Source organism: Trichomycterus rosablanca, chromosome 7 (genome assembly GCF_030014385.1).
Source record: "Trichomycterus rosablanca isolate fTriRos1 chromosome 7, fTriRos1.hap1, whole genome shotgun sequence".
NCBI classification, from domain to species: Eukaryota; Metazoa; Chordata; class Actinopteri; order Siluriformes; family Trichomycteridae; genus Trichomycterus; species Trichomycterus rosablanca.
This window is the reverse complement of record NC_085994.1, coordinates 34,967,578-34,989,589: the sequence shown is the minus strand read 5'-3', so window position 1 is coordinate 34,989,589 and position 22,012 is coordinate 34,967,578. Positions and strand designations below refer to the sequence as shown.

Genomic DNA, 22,012 nt, shown 5'->3' with positions numbered 1-22,012 from the left:
AAAGAAGCAAAATGAGTTATTTCCTGCTTAAGAGTGTTATCAGCAAAATGGACCACCATTCCCAGAGCCAATTCCTGTTCCACAAGCTAATTTACTAATACTGAAACGACAGGGTCTGAAGAGGTATTTCTCAGTGCTGGAGAGGGAATAGAGCTAAATACTGTAGCGGTCAATTAATATGTATATCCATTCATTCATACATACATACATACATTTAGACTTATACATCCCTCATGTGCACATTCACCAAACAACAGACATTCACAAAGCAACAAGAACACAATACGTATAAAAAGTGTACAAGCAAAATAGCTTCTGAAAATGAATTCAATTATTAATTCACACTGAGGTCCATTTTCATCAATATGCATAGATCACAATAGATAGCTTACACATACCTTAAAGCTATACTCTTAGCATTTTTTCAACTTAATCTCTACCACTACGTAGCACATGGACTACATTTTCTGTGCAAAATAGAATGAACTAATTTAGTCAAAACTTAGTAATTACAATGATTCGTTTGACACTGAAAGATTGGAGCAATTGGGACGGTGGTAGCCTAGTGGGTAGAGTTTTGGGCTGAGAGTTTGAATCCCGGCTCTTGAGCAAGGCCCTTAACCCTCTCGGCTCCAGGGGCGCCATACAATGGCTGACCCTGTGCTCTGACCCCAGCTTCCAAACAAGCTGGGATAGGCGAAGAAAGGATTTCATTGTACTGTACATGTGTATATGTATATATGACAAATAAAGGCATTCTATTCTATTCAATGGCAAAATCACAGACTTTATTACCCTGAAATGTAGAACAAAAGATCAGGATGATGGTAAAACCACTAACCATTACCATGTAACTAGATAAAAAATGGCTACCCACCACTGCATAGATCTCAAGCTACCGAGTTCGAATCTCAGCTGTGCTATCGGCTGGTTGGGCGCCTACTCATACTTGATTGGCTATGTCTGCGGTTGGGAGGGTTGAACGGATTCCTCATTGCAGCCTCTGCTGGAATAACTGCTGGTGAACAGAAGGGGTTGGCTTTATATATATATATATATATATATATATATATATATATATATATGGCACTCCTCAGTCAGGGTAGGGTGTCTGTAGTGGTCACACTGGGAGACGAAAGAATAAACGCATAAATAAAATATAGTAAAACTTAGATCGCAGCTTGGATGCTGTGAAATTTTTATCTGGTCTTCGGGACACTTGAATTGGGCTTTTTAAAATAAAGCAAAACTTAGACCAGATCTAGACCAGACTACCCTGAAACTTGGATAGCAGAGATACAGTATCAGTATGAGCCAGGAGTAGAACCTGGACTAGACTACTCTAAAACTTCAAATAACAGATCATTAAGTACCTAGAACTTTTCCAGGACTTTTATTCTTGGGGTAAAAGTTTATCTTTTGCATTTTAATTAATCTTCTATAGTCAAAACTACTCCTAACTACTGTTTTAAGCCATTTTTGGTTCAGGAAACAATGCCATGCTACTGATGCTAGAGATAGAGATTAAGTTGAGACATCTTGGAGTATTTCTTTAAGGCACAATCTTTCTAGGTATAACTTTAAAAACTCATGATAGATATATTCTTATAAAAACAAGCAACACAGAGAACAACACTGCTGCACAATGAGCAAATACTGATTTTGGACGAGTCTGTTTTTGCATATATTTCCCTTCATTATATCCTTTTAAATCCCCACAAAGCAGCCTTACCAGGTACTTCAATACACCTTATGTACAGCACCCTTCATAGACCTTTCCTATCTGGCAGCAGCTTATACACGTTACCTTTGTGACTGTGCCATTTTTTTCAGACAGCTGTAGATTGTTTGAAGCTCAGGGATGCTAATTATAAATGAAACCACTAGTAAAAGACTCTTGCTTTCAGTTCATTTCCACTAGTGCCACTATTTTTCACCTTTACACTGTCGTTTCACTTTTCCAAACCCCGGGCCTCATCCCTACAGACCCCCGTGACTGGTCTGACCCACTAGAGTCCAGTTCAATCACAGAACCCTTGAGCATCCCGTTTTGTGTGGCAGTCGGCATCGATGACGTCGTGCCGCATGCCATTCCGGTAACGGTCCCAGTGTTGAGAGGAAATGAACCTCGCTTGAAGTCTCTGTCGGTCGCAGCGGTCAGTTTGAGGTTGTCCCTGCTTGCGCTGTGTCTCTGTCCATTCTGCTGTGTCGCGACCCGACTCGCTATGGAAGGCAACAGCGTGAAGGGCCTCCTGCTTCCACTGCTTCCTCCGTCGCTTCCTTCCGAAGGGCTCGTCACAGGACCCTCCCCACGGTGCCTCCCATTGGTCAACGGTCCGTTCTGTCCATCTGTATGACTGTTCCGGAGGCTACCATTCTCACTGGAGGCGTATCTGTGTAGGTGATGGATGTTCACTTGGTCCACTCCGGGTGGGCCCAGTGCTCCCACACTGCCTCCACCTCCTCGTAGTGCTTTTAGTCGATAATGTCCCCTGCCCTCTCCCCTGTGGTGGTACTGGCCACTTGCCTTAGTCCTACTAGTGCTAGTCTTTTTTCTCTGTGGCTGCTGAGCTGGAAATGTTGGGCCAAAACTCGGCAGCAGGTTGTTAGCAGGCTTGTTGTTGGTGTTCTCTGTGCTCGTGCTGGTGTTGGTATTGGTGCCTGCCAGAGCACGGTTGTTGTTGGTGTTGTCTTGTGTTACCTGCAAGAGGTTGGTAAGCTTGCATGGTCCAGTTCCAATACTCCCGGTCCCACTAGGAGTAGAAGACGATCTAGAAGAAGAGTAGTTGCTTTGCTCGGCTGGAGGATTGCATCCGAAAAGCTGTGAGCCCCTTTCAGAGGTGCTCTGGACCCCAACGGTGGCGGTGCAATTATGGCTGTAGGCTGGATTAGGCTGTGAGCGGTGATACCCTCGGCAGCACCCGAGCCATGCTGCTTGGACGTCCAATCGCTTGAAGCAGTGATGGAGAACCAAAAAAATTCCCAGCCCGGTTGCTGTACCTCCATAAAGACAACTGAACAGCTTCCTTTCTCTGTCCATATTCCACATCGCGATTGCTCCACAGCACCACAGGAGCAAAAACACAAACTGAGTTGCAACTAGTGCCAGGAACTGCACCTTCAGTGAATACTGGTCCTCCAGGACAATCCCAGAATTACTTGGTCCGACCGCAGAGTCCGTCGAAAGTAAACTGGTGCTGCCACTAAGAGCTGGTTGGGCTTCGGGAACCGGTGAAGAGCCAGATGTGGAGCAGGGAGGGTCTTTGACCCTCTGGGAGTTCCCGCACCTTAAGCGAGCCACGGTACACAGGAAATAGATCCAGGTCACCACAATCACCAGGCCAGCAGGAACATAGAAGGCTCCGATACTGGGCTGCCACACCAACCAACAGCTGCAGAAGGGTCAGAGGTGATAAAGGGGTCAAAAATTACACTGATGACCAACACAAAAGAGTCTTGTTCAAGGGGCACAGCCTAAATGTGCAATAAATCTAAATTACTGAGAGACAAACACATAGACACAATCTGTTCCCAATAATATACCATATGGTCAAAAGTATGTGGACACCCAGGGTGATCAGATGGCACAGCATTTTAATGTGCTAGCCCACAAGCTCTCAAGTTCAAATGTCAGCTCTGCTGTATCAACCTAGCTGGCCATCCAACAAGCACAACTGGCTGTGCCTGGGGGAGGATGAGATTGAATGATTTCCTCAGTTCTGCTGCAATTGCATCCTCTGCTGGTAGGTTAAGGCACCTGCACGAAGGTTGGTTGATTCATAGAGCAATGCGTGACTCTCTGTATGACATTTTGTTCTCTGAGACCTTGTTGGAGGCTGTGAGAATGTCAGTGTGTCAGAGTCTGCAGCTCTCCTTGTTTATATTAGTTACAATTAATTAGTTACAATCCATCCATCCATCCATTCATCCATCCACCCACCCATCCATCCATCCATCCATCCATTTATTCATCTATCCAACCATCCATCCATCCATCCATTTATTCATCCATCCATCCTTCCATTTATTCATCTATCCAACCAACCATCCATCCATCCACCCACCCATCCATCCATCCAACCATCCATTTATTCATCCATCCATCTATCCAGCCACCCATCCATCCATCCATCCAACCATCCACCCATACACCCACCCACCCATCCATCCATTTATTCATCCATCCATCTATCCATTTATTCATCTATCCAACCATCCATCCATCCATGTGTTAGCCAGTGGCCCTCCTCGGTCTGCAAGGTCATTGCGTAGTCAGAGTTTGCCATAGTGCATAGAGAACTTAGACATATCCAAATTGGTTGATTTGTTTTTAAAGTATAGTTGCTTTATATGTATAAAAACCACAATATTTTCTGTTTTTTGCCTGAAAACAGACTGGTCCAAAAATATACACACACTTCAACATGGAAAAACATCTGCATAAAGGGTGTAGATAAACACTATTGACGTGTGTATACATTTGACCCCCTCTGTATTATTGTACTGCATTATTCTCTGTGGAAAAAAACCCTGTGACTGATTATGGAAAGACACCAACTGTAATATTTCTACTCACTAAGGAATGTTGTCTCCATAGTTGTTAATGTTGACCGCTGCAGTGATCCCACAAATGATAAGAGGAACTCCCCCGGCAATCAAATAAAACCTACAGAGAAAAACAGAGATGGAAACATTCTGCTAAATGATGCTGCTGAAAGAACCTTACAAAATATGTGAATACAGGCAATATAAATTACATACATTATTTCTTTAATGTTTTTCATACATTTTGTAATTTTTAATGAAGCGTCCTTGTGTTGTTTGACTTTTCTTCCATTGAGTCCCTCTTTGGACTGCAGCTTATGGTTTGGTTTTTGATTGTTTATTTCTAAAGCTTTACTACTTGTTGTTTTTTATTTTGTCTTTTGGTGTTTTTTTTGGATAAGCCTCCTGCCATTGGGTTCATCCCTCTAATATCTCAGGTTTGCACTGCAGAACTGTTGGGCGTTTTAATAACAACAAATAACTACTGAGTTTAGCTGTTCTGCAACCTCCAAAGCTGAAAACTGGACCCAGTTTGCCACTGTTTTTTTTCTCTCTTTTTGGGGGGGTCCACCCACACAGGCATTCAGGACCTTGCCTCCTGGTTCTCCTTAATGCTCCGATGCTCTGCACCTCTGCAATGAGATGGGTAACCCAGTTCAAGTTCTCTTGTCCGCAAAGCTTTAAATTTTAGGCACATTTAACTGGGAATGGCTATAAAATTAGTTTATTTACTCGTACAATTTGCATCATCCTGGTCAGTACTGGAAACACTGGACGACAGGCATCTTGGGGTGTTAAATCCCATTATATTGACTACTTCTAGACATACCCCTTTTATTAAATGGAACCCTTAATACCAAATATGAGTCTGGCTCGATTGGATCCACCACCTCAAGGAAGGCAGGTATCAAGGCTCTTCTCTGTACAGTACTAGCACTAGGAATGATAGTTGAATCTCTTGCTGTCTTTAAAAATAAGGACCCTCCTTTTTTATTTAAAAAAATGATATTTATTTGTATGTATATGCAAATGCTTGGAGACCCGAATGGCTGAGAATTTGGCTAAATTTGGCTAAATTTTGAGCTAGATTCCACATTCTCTGCTATATTTGGTTAGAATCTTTCATAACTGTATGAAAATAATAAAAATCTAAAAAAGTAGATTGTGTGTTTTTAGATCGATATTCTTTGTAAAATAGTAAGAAAATGTTACCTGAGAAAAACACAAAGCTTTTTGCTAAATGCTGTAAATGTAAATGCTCAGAGACCCGAATGGCTAAAAACTAGATTCCACATTCTCTGCTATATTTGGTTCGATTCTTTCATTATTGTATGAAGTAAATTATTCTGTTGTTTGGTTTTAGCAAAGCCAGTCAATGTGGTACTCTGAGTGGGAGAAGAAGGAAACAGCAGAATGATTTATACCACAGACCTAGCCTTGTGTGTGGGTAGCGCAAAGGTCAGAAGCGCAGAGTCGAGAGGTCATTAGTATAGTGTGAGAACCGGGACTGGATGGAAACAGGAATCTATGTATTATATACATGCGTGACAGACAGTTAGCATTACGCTTTATTAGATTTCCTTGTCAATTTTATCTAATTCATTCAGTCTTTATTTTTCCTCCTCCTATTCTCTTCTATCTCTCTCTCCATAATAACAGATGGCTCTTGGTTCTGAACACAATGTGCTCTTTCACTAGTCGGGTTTTGCAGTAATGGTGGTCTTCTGAGGTTGACATCCCACAGCTGTCTATAAAGAGTGATTTACATGCTTCGTTTTGCCTGTCTGTCTCCGTCCTTCCTCTGTCAATAAGAAATACTATTACCATCCTGCTCACAGAAGGGACAGATGATTCGGTGACAAGGCAGTATCATTATTTTAAAGTTGTTGTGTGGTATCTAGCACCAAGACATCCTATAAGTCCTGTAAATTGTGAAGTGGGGGCTCCATGGATCACCCTTGATTATCCAAAATGTCCGCTAGATGATTAATTGAACTGAAACTGGCGGAACTTGTAGGCCAAGTGAACACCTTAGTTTTTTTGTCATGCCCCTAAAACCATTTCAGCAATGAACAATATTTAAAGTGTGGCAGGAGACATTTTTCGCTAAAAGAGGCCACTGCTATTATGAAGCACCCTTTAGGTTCACATCCAGGTCTAAAGTACTGTATTACTGGACCTTGGTGCAAAAGCTGATCCACATCATGCGATTATATCCTATAGTTTATATGAAGTCAATGTGCAGACTAACAGAAATGAACAAATCAGCAATTTAGATGTAATGACAATTCCTTCATATAAACTAAATCAGTGGTTCTCAACCGAGGAGGGGTCCTCATTGAGTCTAGATGCGAGTCCTGTTGCATTTTATTGTGGAACAGGAAAATCGATAAATTATTGGCATATGGGAGATCTTGTTTGATGTCATATCAGTCCTATAAAGAATGGACACATTTGATTCGTCTTCCTCAAAGGTGCAAAGGTCAGCTGACGGATCCCACTGAAACAGATTTAGGTGAAGAACCTTTCACCTGTTCACCCAAAGTAAACCCAGGGCATCAACCAAAATCAGTCATCAAATTTCCTATGAGCAAGAACCTAACCATCATAACCAGCATCAAGGTGGTCCTAGAAAAAAAAAAAAATTAAATACATGGGGGTCGAAGAGGAAAAAAGTTGAGAACCTCTGAACTAAATGATATTTTTGTGCCAAAAAACTCAATATAAAAGTAAGTATTACAAGACATGACTAACCTGAGCATTGGCCTCTGGGTGGGCACCACACCCACCTCGCCTTCCGGATGCTGTGAAAACCGCCATAAAGCCTCCTTATAAAGCACACGTGCACTGACACCAATCCACAACAGAGTCGATAAAGAAGAATAGTGGAGGACGATGCCCACCTACCACACACACACACACACACACACACACACACACACACACACACACACACACACACACACACACACACACCAGAAACAAACATGGTTCTTCAGCATTGTTCTTGTACATTTCTCTAACCATTCACTCTACATTAAAACTCAAAGTTAATGCTTACCGCCTGGCACACGATCGGGTAACCGGTAAGGGTAATGCCCCCTGCAAATACTGCTGTCGTCATGGCTATGTGGAAACAGGTGTTGAGAAGTGTGTGCCAGCTCTTCCGAGTAATTTGGATAGAGCTAAGGACAAACCAAAATAAAAAAAATGGTCAGATAAAACCCATGTACTCTATGCACTGTAGTCCATTAGAATAGTGGTAGCCTAGTGGGTAGAGGTTTTGACTATCAATCGAAAGGTTGAGAGTTTGAATCTCAGCTCTGCCAAGCAGCCACTGTTGAGCCCTTTAGCAAGGCCCTTAATCCTCTCGGCTCCAGGGGCGCCTATTCTATTTTATTTGGGCAGCACGGTGGCTTGGTGGGTAGCACTGTCGCAAGAAGTGCAAGAAGGTCCTGGGTTTATTCCCAGATGGAGCGGTCTGGGTCCTTTCTGTGTGGAGTTTGTATGTTCTCCCTGTGTGTGTGTGGGTTTGCTTTGGGAAAGTCGGGTAAATCGGAGAACTGATGAACCTTTGTGGCCAGTAACTACCTGTCTTCCATGAATGTAACCAAAGTGTGTAAAACATGATGTTAAAAACCTAATAAGTAAATAAATTCTATTGTATTAATTTTGTGTTAATGACCCAAAGTGGGCATAGAGTTCATTTCAAGCCCTGTCTCTCCTTCTGTCTCACCTGTGGTGTATAATGTACGTGAAGATGATGGTGAACAGGCACAGGAGCAGTACTGCAGTGCAGGTGTACACCACCGGGTGGAGCACTTCTACAGGAGCCGGAGACAGACCTGGGAAATCGGGGACCTCCTGTAAAAGGAAAAAAATGCATTACAAAACCAGTATACTATGCGTTCACATCAAGGGACTAATTAAATGACGCTTCTCTTTGGAAAATGCCAGCCAGAGTCTATGACCGCACTCCTCGGTCCCTGTTCAGCCAGTGTTTACGTAAGGCTCGAGCTCTAATTAAACCTGTCATATTTTGAGGTATGACATAAACGCTGTGAGGGCCAAAAAGTCGGCAGGCCCAGTTAATATTCACCGTGTCAGTGTAAAACCATTTCCCAGAGCCGTGCAAAACTTATATTAGATAATACACCCCCTGCCGGGTGTCAGAATAAGAGGAATGCGGTGTTAAATGTGTTAGTAATGAGAAATGTGTCCTCCCGTTTAAATTAATGTGTCTGTTTTAAGAACAGTTCAGGGCAGTTCATTAGACAGATGAGGCTTACTACATGACTGCACTGTACTGTTTCTGTTCAGTTATACTTAGGGCCCTAGTAAATTCACGGCAAAATGTGATTAGTTTCATTGACCTCGTTTTTCAAAAATTACAGATTTTACAGATTTGTTTTAAAAAAGTGCCACATTTTAAGGCAGTCATTAAATAACACTCATAAATTGAATGATGTCCGTGTTTTGACACCCCACCACTGCATCCACATAATCGGTTGGGAGTTTTTTTAGCTGCTTCGGACTTCGACATCTTGGACATTTTGTCTAACCGATTGCTAGTGTAACCGAGCATCTTTAGAGTTTGCTGAGTTTATAAGGAAAGAAATAAACTGTACATAGACAAACTATCGGGAGTAGAATACTTTACTGGCTTGTTCTTTAGAGGCGCAGCACAGACTACACAGAGATGATCACGTGTGTAGAGAAGCACACTTTTCCATTGATTATGGATCCCCAAAGGGACAAAATGCACTCAATATGTAAACACATCCATCAAACACTGTCAGCACACTACAGCACGGAAAAGTCTGTTACACTAACTTAACTGCCGTAGGATTGCTAGGTCTGCCTCATATTGCATATTTTGCCTCATATTTCATACACTACGCAAATCGAAAATGTTAAATCACTAAACACAAACCTTAAATTTTGGATTTTTACAGCATATTATTGCATATTACATAGGGAACGGCTCATTGAATTAGGTAGGGCCTTAATAATACTGTACAAAAATGCCACAGTTTGACAAAATTAATAAGCACTTTCCCCCATTGTGAGATATGCTATATGACAAAAAGTACATAAAGCACATCTTGAAATCTACATTCTACAAGCAATCTTCAAAAAGTTTCCGCACCTTTATACTTTGGTTGGAAACAGTGAGGGTGGGAGGAGTAGAAATTGGTCACGTCTGAGAAACAGAGAGAGCTTATAGTCCAGATTTAATGTCATCTGATTTCCACCTTTTTGGACACTCAAAGAAGCTTTACGGGGAAGAAGATTTTCATGTGACAATGATGTGAGAGCAGCGGTGCATCGGTGGCTACACGCTCAACCAAAAGCATTTTTTGCTGATGGCATTAAAAAGTTGGTACAACGCTGGGAAAATGCATCAGAAGGTGATGATGTAGAATAGTGATGTCATTTGTTTTTAAAATTCTTAATCAATAGAGTTTTGAAAAGTGCGGAAACTTTTTGAAGAACCCTCACAAATATGACACATGAATCAGGGATTCATTAAGCTTTGATTCACTGCATACCTGAAGCACAGCGTAGTTGCTGAGGACAGAGCAGCGGAGTGTTGAGGTGCTCGGGTCGCTCTGAGCTAACTGACAGCCTTCTGAACGCCAGTTTCCATGATGCTCGAGGGAATCCAAACTCCAGTGTGCAGCAATAGGGTCGTTTCCAGGTGACGTGTGGCGCAGAGACACTATGATGGGAGCTGACTGGTTCCACATGGTGCATCCATCTGGAAGAGAAAGAGAAAATGTATTCTGCGTCGTTTAGGAGAAATGTGTCAGAGCATTTTGATGGCTGTATTTGCCAAGCTGAATTATGTGTTTTATTAGAAATCTTATTATGTTTCTAAATATATAATAAATTATTATTATGATTTTACATAATTATAGAACTATGTAGAGAGAGCAACATGGTGGCTCGGTGGGTAGCACTGAATAATCATTATAATTTTATATAATTTTTTATGTAATTACTTAATTCTTACTTTATAGTGAAATACACCTCCTGCACATTCATTCATTGATTGTAACTATACCATTTACTGCTACAGTTATCCATTATATGTAAAGTACAGAAACAATTCAGTTTTAGTAGATGTTTTTGCTTTTGTATTTGTACTGTTAATTCTTTACAGTGTGTACTTTCATTGTTGTAACATGCTATCTGTCTGTCTGTCTGTCTGTCTGTCTGTCTATCTGTCTAGGGTCTATCTTTTACAGCAAATACCTGTAAAAAAAACAGTTTACCAATTATTTGCATTTTTCCTGACATTGATGCAGATAAAGAACAGACTGAAAATGCCAAAGTATTTCTTTAGGAAAAAAAAAGGTAGCAGGCCGCTCAGGTGGTGCAGCGGTAAAATACACTAGCACACCAGATCTGGGATCTTGAATACATCGTATCAAATCTCAACTCTGCCATGAACAACGATTGGCTGTTGTTCATAGGATGGCACACGTATCATTGGATACGACTAGATCAGGGGAAAACTTGGAGAAAAGAGAAAAGAAAAGAAAAAAAGTGTAAGTCAAATGCCAAATGACTTACCAAGTCCTACGTATATAACCGGCGTGTTGACGCTGCGTCTTCGAGGTACACTGCTGGAGTTCCCCATAAAAGGGAAGAACCTTCCGGTCCGGAAAGCTACAAACTGAAGTTTACAGTTCATTGGAGCGTTTGGAGGAAACAGGGACGACGGCAAAGAGACTGAAGCAAGAGCTACAGCATTCTACAAAATACAGAGAGTAAAAATAGAGATTCAGAACTGTACTGACTACTGCACTGAAATACCGTTAACATCTTAACATTTTTATTTTACCTTTAAAGGGAAAGAATTTAATGATGTGTTGTGGGTTCCAGTGGTACAGCGGAAGCGTAACTGCTGCTCGGGGGCGGGATCTATTACATCCAATCCAGGAGTAGCTGCAGAAATCTCTCGCCGCTCGTAAGCAGTACAGGTCATGCCAGTAAAGTGAGCGGGACGAATCAAGTGGGCTTCCATTACAATGTTCCGTGATATCTGCAGACATAATCAGGTAAATGCACATTATGTTACATAAATGATTGAGACGCCTGCTTGACTCTCCGGTGACTCTCCATACGCGATTCTCCGTCTCTTGCTGGTGAAAAGAAGCATTTACCTCGCTCAGGAGGGGAGTCTGCAGGAGTGAAGGAGGAAAAGGGAAAATGCAAAAGGGAAAAAAATCTAGAACCAATTTAGAAAAGCCAACACACCCATTGGCATGTTTTAAAAGTGGGAGGTAGCTGGAGTTCCCAAAAGAACAATAGAAAAGACAAAATGAGCACATTTATAATCACAATATCATAATATTCACAATAATTATCATATTCATTCATATTACTGAATAATCATTCACAATATTTACCCTTTGTATGGTGTAATTAGCTTCAAATTTTTTTATTGTGGCTGTATATGCCCTACAGTGAAGCTAATGTTTGAACCCATCTCACCCCCATGCTTGCTTATAAAAGCCTTGATTGTACTGCTAGCGTGAGTCAGCCCTCGGGCAACACAGCATTGCCTTCTGGTCTGCTCCCCATTTGTACGGCTTCTATACATCCTAGAAACGAGTGCCCCACAAAATCTGTGCAAAGCAGGGACCAACTCTTTTAAGATATATGGTTTTAGAATGGAACGTCCAATAAGCTTATGGTCAGATGTCCACATATTATATTGTATATTGTATTTACTATATTGATTGGTAATAACAGGCTTACAGTATAGAATTATAAACACCACACACAGAGCTTGGGCTAAAAACATCTGTCCTAGATTATCACCCACCATTGAGAGATCCTGGGCATTGGGGTGAAGTTGCGGCCACGCCAGGGTCTCCAGAGCATGAACAATAGAGCTGCAGGCTCGTTCTTCTCTCTGAGCCCGGGACAAGATCTGATCGTCCACCTGCATCAAGTTACTGCCCATCTCCACCAGCACTTCCAACAGCTGGAACACCAGACCTCAATACTTAATACTTGTAAAAGTAAGTACAGCTGTACTGATGACAAATAGATGCACAAAAACAAAAAGCTGACCTCACGCTGGTGATTGACGTAGTCCATAAATTTCTGCATCATCTGCGCTACGTAAAAAACATCCACCGTGTCTGTGAATCCTGCTGCCTCCATCGTGTATGTCCTCACCTGATGTGCCAGTGTCAGAGCGTTGGAGACGTTAATGGGCATCTAGGGAAATAAAACATTTTTACTTATATAGTTCAACTGCTTTCTGCTTGAGGTTGTATTGAGGGTTTTGGTATGTACAAATAAAGGTGAGTGATGTGAGATCATAAACAGTGGACTTTCAGTGGACTTAGACTTAGGCACAGATTAGTAAGTCGTCTGTGGTTAAAATATTCCAACTTTTTCTTGGCTTTTCTGAACTTTTCTTAAATAATTTAAATAAATAATATTTCTTACATAACAATGTGGAAGCTTTAAAAGAGCTGGTTGGCAATTATGTTGGGTTCAAATGAGTGTGATTTATTTAAGTCTATGGCGTTTTAGTAGACGCTTCTATTAAAAGTGACTTACATTTATGACCAAATACCACAAGCAATTAAGGGCAACTTGGCAGTAGTGAAGATTGAACCAGCAACCATTTGATTAGTAGTGCAGTACCTTAACCCTTGAGCTAACGCTACTTTATTTTTTAAGTCCACTTATTTGATTTATGTTCCAACAGTTAAAATAATAAAACCAAACCTGCCTCTGATTAGCATAACTGGCTTATTGATTAAATTGGTTTATTTGTATTTGAAGTATGGAGGACATTGTTAAATGATTTCAATTATGATAGTATACAGAGTATTGGTGGAGGACTCTCGTTATAAAGGCATTGTGGGCATTGTGGATGGAATACCATTATAATAGCATAATATAGAGGGGTACTGGAGATGGACTTCCATTTTCAAAGTTCAGACAGCATTGATGATGGAGTACCATCATAAAAATGTTAAGAATGGTCTTGGGCTTCCAATATAAGCCTTGTTCTTACCAGTATGAACGTGTGAAGGACATTGGTAATGTCATTGGTGTAAAGGCATTGAGAGTAGTCGCCTTCCTCCCAGCGCCCAGAGCGATCACAGTAGCGAGAGGCCCGCTTTTGGTCTGCAGTGCCTCCTACAGGGAGAGATGGGTAACGCAGCTGTAGGCAGTATTGATGTGATGTTATTCCAGCCAGAGTCCTTGGCCATCTAGAAGTAATAGGTAAAAGGTAATAGATACTTTTAATAAACTATCCTTGCTGAATTAGCAAACAAAGTTATAAAAATTTGTGTTTTTGGTGTGTTTGGTCTAGCTTTCCTTACCTGAACTCCCCTCTGTTGTTGGTCACTCTCTGCTCAGGGCAAAAGGTGGCGCTGTTCTCCAAAACTACAATCTCCACGCTGCGTGACACGTTCCCCCGACCGGTCGTCACCACACATTCCCACTCACCAGACGCATCGATGTGGACGTTCGACAGGATCAGTTCACTGCAGGACAAACATACGGGTGTTGAGAACATGCCGTTATGGTAAATCCCATTTCCCATATTTGAAACTGGGGTTATGGTTAGGGTTAAAGTCATTACCTGGTAATAAAGGTGCAGTCGTGTACAACACTCTCCTCTAGATGAACTCCATTCTCAGGGTCGTTTCTAACAATCTGGCCTTTGTGGTGCCAGTGGATGGTGGTGATTTTGTCCACCAGGGCGGCAGTGCAGTGGAAAGGCAGCCTGTCTCCTTTAAACACAACCTGGCGCAGCGAGGGCAACAGAAACAGCGTGTGCAGTTCCAAGGGGCCATCTGCAAAACATAAAAACACACGTTTGTTTAGAAGCTGGGTGGTTGTTAATAATCATATTAACCTTATTAAAGTTTAAAGCCCTGTCAAGAGTGTGTTTCTATACTGTGCCCAGTGATCCTGGGAAAGCCTTATTGGATAGGAAGATCTACGTCCTCTACTTCCTTTTTGTACCCAGTGTTTCTCAATGGTGAACCAGACCAGGATGAAGTGTTTAGATAAAGTGAATATATAGTTTCAGTCTTGGTGATGCTACTGGCCAGATTCAATTGGTTGTACTTGGAAAAAGGAAGGCCGCTTCAGTGACTCCTGCTTTCTGTTTATGGAACCGGCAGTAGCAATGAAAGAACACAGGAAAAGACACATTCCATACATGCTAAGGCTTTCTGTAAGAATCGGACACCAGCTGGTGTACAGTTAAGGCAGGCACATGCTAGGCTGCTACCTTGTACATACAGTAAGGATGTTGCGCAACAGTCAGAGGTCATCTAAAAGCTGGGGTCAGAGCACAGGGTCAGCCATTGTTTGGTGCCTTTGGAGCCGAGAGGGTTAATGGCCTTGCTGAAGCATGGCAGAGCTGTTTGAGAGCTGATTCAAACTCACAACCTTTCAATTGATAGCACAAAAGGTCTACCCACTGGGCTACCACTGTCCCGAAAATCAGAATTGATGCAGCCGAGATTCCCACATTTGGGGAATTCGCAGGGGTCTGCACAACCGGAGTGCAACAGCTGAGCCCCGCCTTGGGTGAACCACCTTTGTGATCATGGTCTCGCCCCTACCTTGTAAGTATGTGAGGAATAAAATTAGTAGGTTTTATAAACATTCAAATACAATAATACAAATAATCTGATTGCATTCATTTCTGTTTGATTGCAGGAAGTCAGAGACATTTCTGTGGCTGTTTGTTTGATTGGTTGTCTAACAGCCTGGGTGAGGCTGTTTGTAAGGACTGTTTTTTCACAATACTCAAACCACAGTTCAGCTTCATCTTTCACTAGCCAATGCAAATATGTTTCAGAAGTTACAGAGGAAGGAATGATAATATTGAAACAGAAGCAGGAATTTAAGGCTGTGATAGGCCGAGAAAACAATCAACAAGATCACACAAGAGCCGACTAAAAACCACAAAGAAACTGAATCAGACTCTCAGTAGCGATGGGAATGAAGTATGGAATGCTGGGTAGGAACTTTTTTCTCAACCCTAGAGTTTTAATTTCAGTACATTAACATTTTCTCAGGATTTGGTTTGTCCACCCTCTTCCGGTGGCCCGATATGCACACGCAGACATATTTCTGCTGCTTTGCTTGGACGGGGTTCGACATATATACAGCGCATATTAGATGTTGGCATTCGTGTATGTATTTTCCTCACCGCAGGTCAGGTCGCTCTTTTCCAGCTCTCGCAGTGGCCTGTTCTGGAACCTTCTGGGAAACATGCAGAGCGTTTCGCCTCCGAGTTTGACTAAATTTCTGCTGAGGTAATCAGGCACCCATTGCAGGCCGCAGTCACATGATAAGAACTCTGAGTCGAAGCTCCTAATGGGGAGGAAACAAAAACAAAGTTTTAAATAAAATCAATATTATGCGAACCCATTCTGTTCCGGTTTAAAATAGCCTAATGATTTTTTTTCTGTTCAGCTTTTTTGTACAGTGAACATTAAAATATACTTCTTTTTGTCGCACTCCTAAACAGGCCATCCTATAAGAGGAATTTTTTGGCTTAAGGACAGACTAACTACACCGATTAGGCATAACATTATGACCACATTCCTAATATTGTGTTGGTCCCCCTTTTGCTGCCAAAACAGCCCTGCAACTGTGATACACTGTGTAATCTGAGACCTTTTTATCAGAACCAGCATTAACTACTTCAGCAGTTTGAGCTACAGTAGCTCGTCTGTTGGATCGGACCACACGGGCCAGCCTTCGCTCCCCACGTGCATCAATAAGCCTTGGCCGCCCATGACCCTGTCGCCGGTTTACCACTGTTTCTTTCCTTGGACCACTTTTGATAGATACTGACCACTACAAACCAGGAACACCCCACAAGAGGTGCAGTTTTGGAGATGCTCTGACTCAGTCATCTCACCATCACAATTTAACCCTTTGTCAAACTCGCACAAATCCTTATGCTTGCCCATTTTTCCTGCTTTTAACACATTAACTCTGAGGATAAAATGTTCACTTGCTGCGTAATATAGCCTACCCACTAACAGGTGCTGTGATGAAGAGATAATCAGTGTTATTCACTTCACCTGTCAGTGGTCATAATGTTATGCCTCGTCGGTGTATACTGTTTAAACATTTGCACGTAAGTTTTGGGTCCATCTGCTATGGTAATATAAACATTCACAATCACATTCAGTCTGGATATAACTTCTACTGAAATAGATAAATAGTCTTTAGTGAGATTTTGAGAAACATTGTTTCTACATGAATATAGAGTTATAAACATACTGTACATACATTCCACCACACATGCTTTAAAAAATATCCCTCTCCCATGCTCTGTGGTAACCTTCTGGATTTTAGAACATTCCAGAATAATCAATCATGTTACTGGTCCCTGAGCAGAGTGCACACTTTCACCATAACACCTCAGGAGTGTGTTTCATATTAGTCATATCCTTCATGGCCACATTATAGGATCAACCAGTCATACTTGAAGAAGCACCAACCTTCCTGTTAGATGGGGTCAAACTCAACTGTAAATTATTCTCATCTTTCAGAAATGCACATTCATACACCAAGCACACACTCAAAAGATACAATGTTATCTCTTTATTTCCATAGATACAGGGTGAATAATACTTTTCTCTATTTGTCACACTGAATTATTTTAGATAACAGTGAATAAGACATGATATTCCATGAAGGAAACTTGAGTTAGGTAAAAACACAACAACACATTTGGTAAAACATAATGTATTTAAGCAAAAAAGTTATCTATATCACTCTTAAATGAAGTGACAAATAAAGTAAACCCAAATTAAATGGGTAAGCCAACTTAGATGATTATTTACAGCCAGACAAAGTCATTTCTAAAACTCTAGGAATCCACCAAATCACAGTGCGAACCATTACCATTTAATAACAATTAACAAATGATTCATTCAGGAATGGTCACCTTGCTACAATGTCTCCAAGAAATAAGGAGCATTTTAATCAGAAAGTCACCAAAGATTCTAAAAAAACATCTGAAGAAGCGCAAGTGTCTTACATTGATGATCCCCAAACCTTTGGATTGTCTTTTACAAACAGGTTTATTGGCCAACAAAAGTTTTACTATATGAAAAAAAGTGTGTGTGTATGTATGGCTACTTTGGCCCAACTCATTGTGCAATACTTTACTATTTAATTACTATTTAAATCTTACTTTATCTATCTATCTATCCATCCATCCACCCATCCATCTAAATAAGCATAATGGCTTGCCATTATGAAGGAAACTAATGTGAGTTCTAATGTGAGATCATCTGTCTGTGAGCTGAAGATGAGTTAACTTGGAGCATTACAGTGATCCAAAATACCAAAGCAAATTCAAAAGGAATTCAAGAATTAAATTCTACATTCAGAATTGAACTCAATAGAGACGCTGTACCAAACTGAAATGTACTGTATAGTTTATCTATAACTATTCATGTAATACTTTATAAAAATGTTGTTCTCTAAAGATTTTTTTACTTAAGTTCCCTTTGTGTAGTATTTTTTACTTTGGAAAAGCAGCAATGAATAATAATAAAAAATAAATAAAACAGCAAAGTATAAAGCATCTATACTATATCACTTCTGCATTCTTACTCACACCTGCTGTAGAGAGGGAAGCTCCTGAAAGATGTTTGGCTCTAAAGAGGAGAAGATGTTTCCAGAAATGTTTCTGCCAAGCAAAAATACACATAATAATTTAGAAATTAAGACATTATTCCAATGTTATATCTCTTGGCTTAATACATACGGTCATACTATACAATACTTACAGCTTGGTGAGGTTGGTGAGTCCCTGGAACATTTCTGGGCTTAAGCAGCCAATCCGGTTGTTGGACAGGTCACTGCAAACAGGAAGAAGTAGAAGATACCAAGCAATTTAGAACAAAAAACTGCTGAACAAAGTTCCTCTCAGGGTCAACAGCACAAAACAAAGCACTTCAGTTTGTTAGTGAAAATGCTCAGCAGCAAACGTCCCGTAAAAAGCCTGGAGTAAAAGCTATATTTGGAATATACAATCTACTGTAAACTCATCATAATGTAGCCAAAACAAGACATGACAGGAATCCATTAAAATGTAGGACACAGAGGCCTTTGTTTTTACTCGCTCCCACTTAGCTTCATGTCCTTGTGTTTATTCTGGTAAGCCTACTAATTAATCTATGACAAAACGAACACTTAAATAAAAAAGTTTAGCCAAAAATCTTATTTACTTAATTTTTCCTGTGAGAAAGTCGAGTAAAAGTGATTTAAAGATTATCACTGTCAGCTTAGATTGATGTTTAATGTCTGGCAAACCATATAAACAAGCCTCTGGAGATCAGCTGGTTTAGTCTGTAATGCATCCACCTGCCGTACTGACCAAGGAGTGTGGATTACAGTATCATGCCCACCTGCCATGAAGGCCAAATAACTGACAGTGCCAGTTTCTTTAATTGGCACTTCAAGTGCAGTCTCTGTGCGTCATTAAGTGTTAATTCACAGCTGTCAGTCAGAGTCCTATATATCCCGGCCAGTTCTGTTTGTAGGAACTCAACTGGCTTAGAATAGTGGTATCACAGGGAAACCAGCAACAACCAGAGGTTCATCCTAAACGCTGGTGCCATAAAAGTTCACTTTGTTCATTTTTTCTATAGACCAAATAAATTATATCACTCTTCATCTAGCATGTGGTCCAATCATTACAATCTTATGTCTGCCATAACATACAACACATAACGCATTTCCCCTACAAATCCCATCAGTTACTTACAGTCTTCTAAGTGCTGTTAGACTCTGAAAGGTTCCAGGCATGATGGTACTGATCAAGTTATTCCTGAGATCCCTGCAAGGAAAAACACACAGATGTTTGAGACAAGATTCAATCAAATAATAAAAAAAAAAAACAGAACTAGTGCATCAGAAAATTGGTGAAAATCTCATGGATAAAGATGAAGACCATTGAGTAAGTGAACAAGATAGCCAGAACAGAAAAGGAGCTACTTATGAGGCACCCACATGACAACATTAAACAGTGTTATGACAGGACTCAAAAGACTTGTAGAAGGACTTTCCTTGTCGGAAGACCAAAAGAAAAGCTGGATTGACAACATCAGACAGGAACTGCATTATAAGGGGCTAGTCTGCTATAGGCGATACGAGTCAGAGGGCATTGAGAAAGCTGACCCAACTGTGCAGTCAGCCATCTCATCCAACATCAGAGCCAGATCTCACAAATGCTCTTTTGATGTAATTAAAACAAACTCCCACAAACACCCTCCAAAATCTTGAGAAAAACTAATCTAGAACAGTGTGGCTGTTATAGCTGCAAAATCCATAGTAACACCCATGGTTTTAGAATGGAATGTCCAAACAAGCTGATGGTCGGGTGTAAACATACTCGTAACATACATCAGTTAACCAATGAGAGCATTTTAAGAGACCAAGTGCAGTATCATCAGTAAGACCCTACCTAATTCATTCATTCACGTAGCATTCAAGTGCCTCACGTTTACTGGTTAATTTGCCCTATGAGGCGGTCCTAGCAATCCTACGGCAATTCAGTTAGCAATCGGTTAATTAAAATGACCAAGATGTCGAAGTCTAAAGCAGCTAAAAAAACGACTCCCAACCAATTCTGTGGACGCAGAAACATTTTTCAACTTTTAAGACAACACACATCCATCTGTAACACAACACCATTAAAAACATGAATGGTAGCAACATGATCATATAATTATCAATAGATTCAGATCCTGCATTTTTTCCCACTGCTACATTTTGCTGAATTGCTTCCCAGCCAAACCATAAATATTCATCCTTAACACTCTTTGAAAATCCAGTTTCACACGGATTTACTCCTTCTTTCACATCCTCTGAATGAGACCGTGCCATGTGCTGAAACACTTATCAGTCCGATCCGCTGAACACAAACATACTTACGTCCTCCAAATTAACCCCTGGAACTCTTTGTGTGATATTTATTAGCCGGGTGGGAATTACAAGAATGATGGAGGTCGTCTGATGCCCCATTGTGGTTGCCTCTCATGTGACGGGACTGAAAGTCCAGGTCTGTTCCACTACAGTCCTGAAGTTGTCTAGTGGCAGGGTTGCCACCATTACTGAGTCATAAATCAGTTGATAAGGGACAAGTTTTATTATACTCCATCACTTTTCCCAATTGAAACTACTTCAGTGATGCTGATGACCTTTAATACGAAACTAAAATTTTATCCAGTACGTTTTAAAATAAAAAGCCTGTATATAGACACCGCAGGTATTTTCTACAGCAAAACCTGGATTTTTACTCCAGCTATTTAGATCTGCAGTAAATAGAATACTATAGTGGCATTTGAACTTCTCCTGACATGCTCTTTTAGAGAAGTAATAGAATCAAACATTGGCTGTTGATTTTGAGACGGTTCTCAAATGCTAACCACAACATGATGGTAGGAAAAACGTCTTAGTGGGGCACAGACGGCAAGAGCTTCAGTCACAAAGGCTTACACAGGTTTAAATGCTTGACTCTAAGGGCACATTCACATGAGAAGCATTTTGTGCTTTGCCTACCGTAAGCCTTGGCGCAAACTGGCACTTTGCAGAGCTGTAAAACATCATCAAAGTGCAAATATGAGACGAATCTGCATTTGTGTGGAGTAACCGTCAAATCCACTGAAAGCATCCACATATATCTGTGTTTGGCTGGATTTTCCTCACTGTTTCACTTTTAAACTTGTTTTATAGCTCAAGGTGCTGAGAAATTGTGAAAATCAGAATCAGCATTTCTGAGAGTCTAAAAAGCTTATCGTTTTAAAAAAACGTGTGGTTTAATGTATTAAAAGAATGACATAGGAACACTAAACCTCTTTTAAATATAAGTGCTCATAAGGTTTCTCCATTATTGGAATCCTTGATCAGTGTTTTAATACAATAAGTCACGTTAAGCTTTGTTCGTACTGTCTGAGTCACGTTTACCGCATAATATCAAACAGTTCGTCTCATTGGAGGCGCTTTGAAAATGTCGGGAGCAAACTGGGTAAGAGTTCAAGCTTAAAAAAGCTAAGCAGCATGGCCACACTCCATAGGAAAAAACAGCACAGTTGGCGCAAAAACAGTTTTGCCGCTTCTCATGTGTATGCGCCCTGGTGAGGGAGTCCAGTGGCTCTGCTATGCTGTGAGGGGCTGTTTTTGGAATAGTTTAATTATTTCCAAAAATATCACCTCCATCCTAGATCACCTCATCATTCTTTCTATCCCCCAGGATGTGAGGGGTCTGTGAATGGTTTGATGTGTGTGATAATAATAATGAACAATCGTGCTAAATCCAAGCTCATAAGTTATAACGTAAAGGTTCCACGTGTTAAAGATGAGTTTGTGTGTGTGTGTGTGTGTGTGTGTGTGTAGAGAGAGAGAGAGAGAGAGAGAGAGAGAGAGAGAGAGAGAG

At 40.9% G+C, this 22,012-nt stretch overlaps 1 protein-coding gene and 1 non-coding gene across 2 annotated transcripts in view; both read right to left on the bottom strand.

The window, feature by feature from the left end:
- Positions 1–1,406: 1,406 nt before the first annotated feature.
- Positions 1,407–22,012, bottom strand: part of adgra2 (adhesion G protein-coupled receptor A2) — a 68,239-nt gene continuing 47,633 nt past the window's right edge. The window contains exons 3-19 of the mRNA XM_062998627.1: positions 19,343–19,414; positions 18,363–18,434; positions 18,191–18,262; positions 15,758–15,921; positions 14,171–14,384; positions 13,908–14,072; positions 13,595–13,793; positions 12,634–12,783; positions 12,383–12,544; positions 11,396–11,596; positions 11,125–11,305; positions 10,098–10,306; positions 8,282–8,409; positions 7,607–7,730; positions 7,300–7,448; positions 4,577–4,666; positions 1,407–3,392 (exon numbers count right to left, since the gene is read on the bottom strand). Of these exons, the coding sequence (XP_062854697.1) occupies positions 1,940–3,392; positions 4,577–4,666; positions 7,300–7,448; positions 7,607–7,730; positions 8,282–8,409; positions 10,098–10,306; positions 11,125–11,305; positions 11,396–11,596; positions 12,383–12,544; positions 12,634–12,783; positions 13,595–13,793; positions 13,908–14,072; positions 14,171–14,384; positions 15,758–15,921; positions 18,191–18,262; positions 18,363–18,434; positions 19,343–19,414 (3,805 nt within the window). The 3' untranslated portion in view covers positions 1,407–1,939. The remainder of the gene's footprint in view (positions 3,393–4,576; positions 4,667–7,299; positions 7,449–7,606; positions 7,731–8,281; positions 8,410–10,097; positions 10,307–11,124; positions 11,306–11,395; positions 11,597–12,382; positions 12,545–12,633; positions 12,784–13,594; positions 13,794–13,907; positions 14,073–14,170; positions 14,385–15,757; positions 15,922–18,190; positions 18,263–18,362; positions 18,435–19,342; positions 19,415–22,012) is intronic.
- On the bottom strand, positions 15,019–15,175 carry LOC134318634 (U1 spliceosomal RNA). The gene has a single exon (XR_010013415.1). It is a non-coding gene; the product is annotated as a U1 spliceosomal RNA (small nuclear RNA).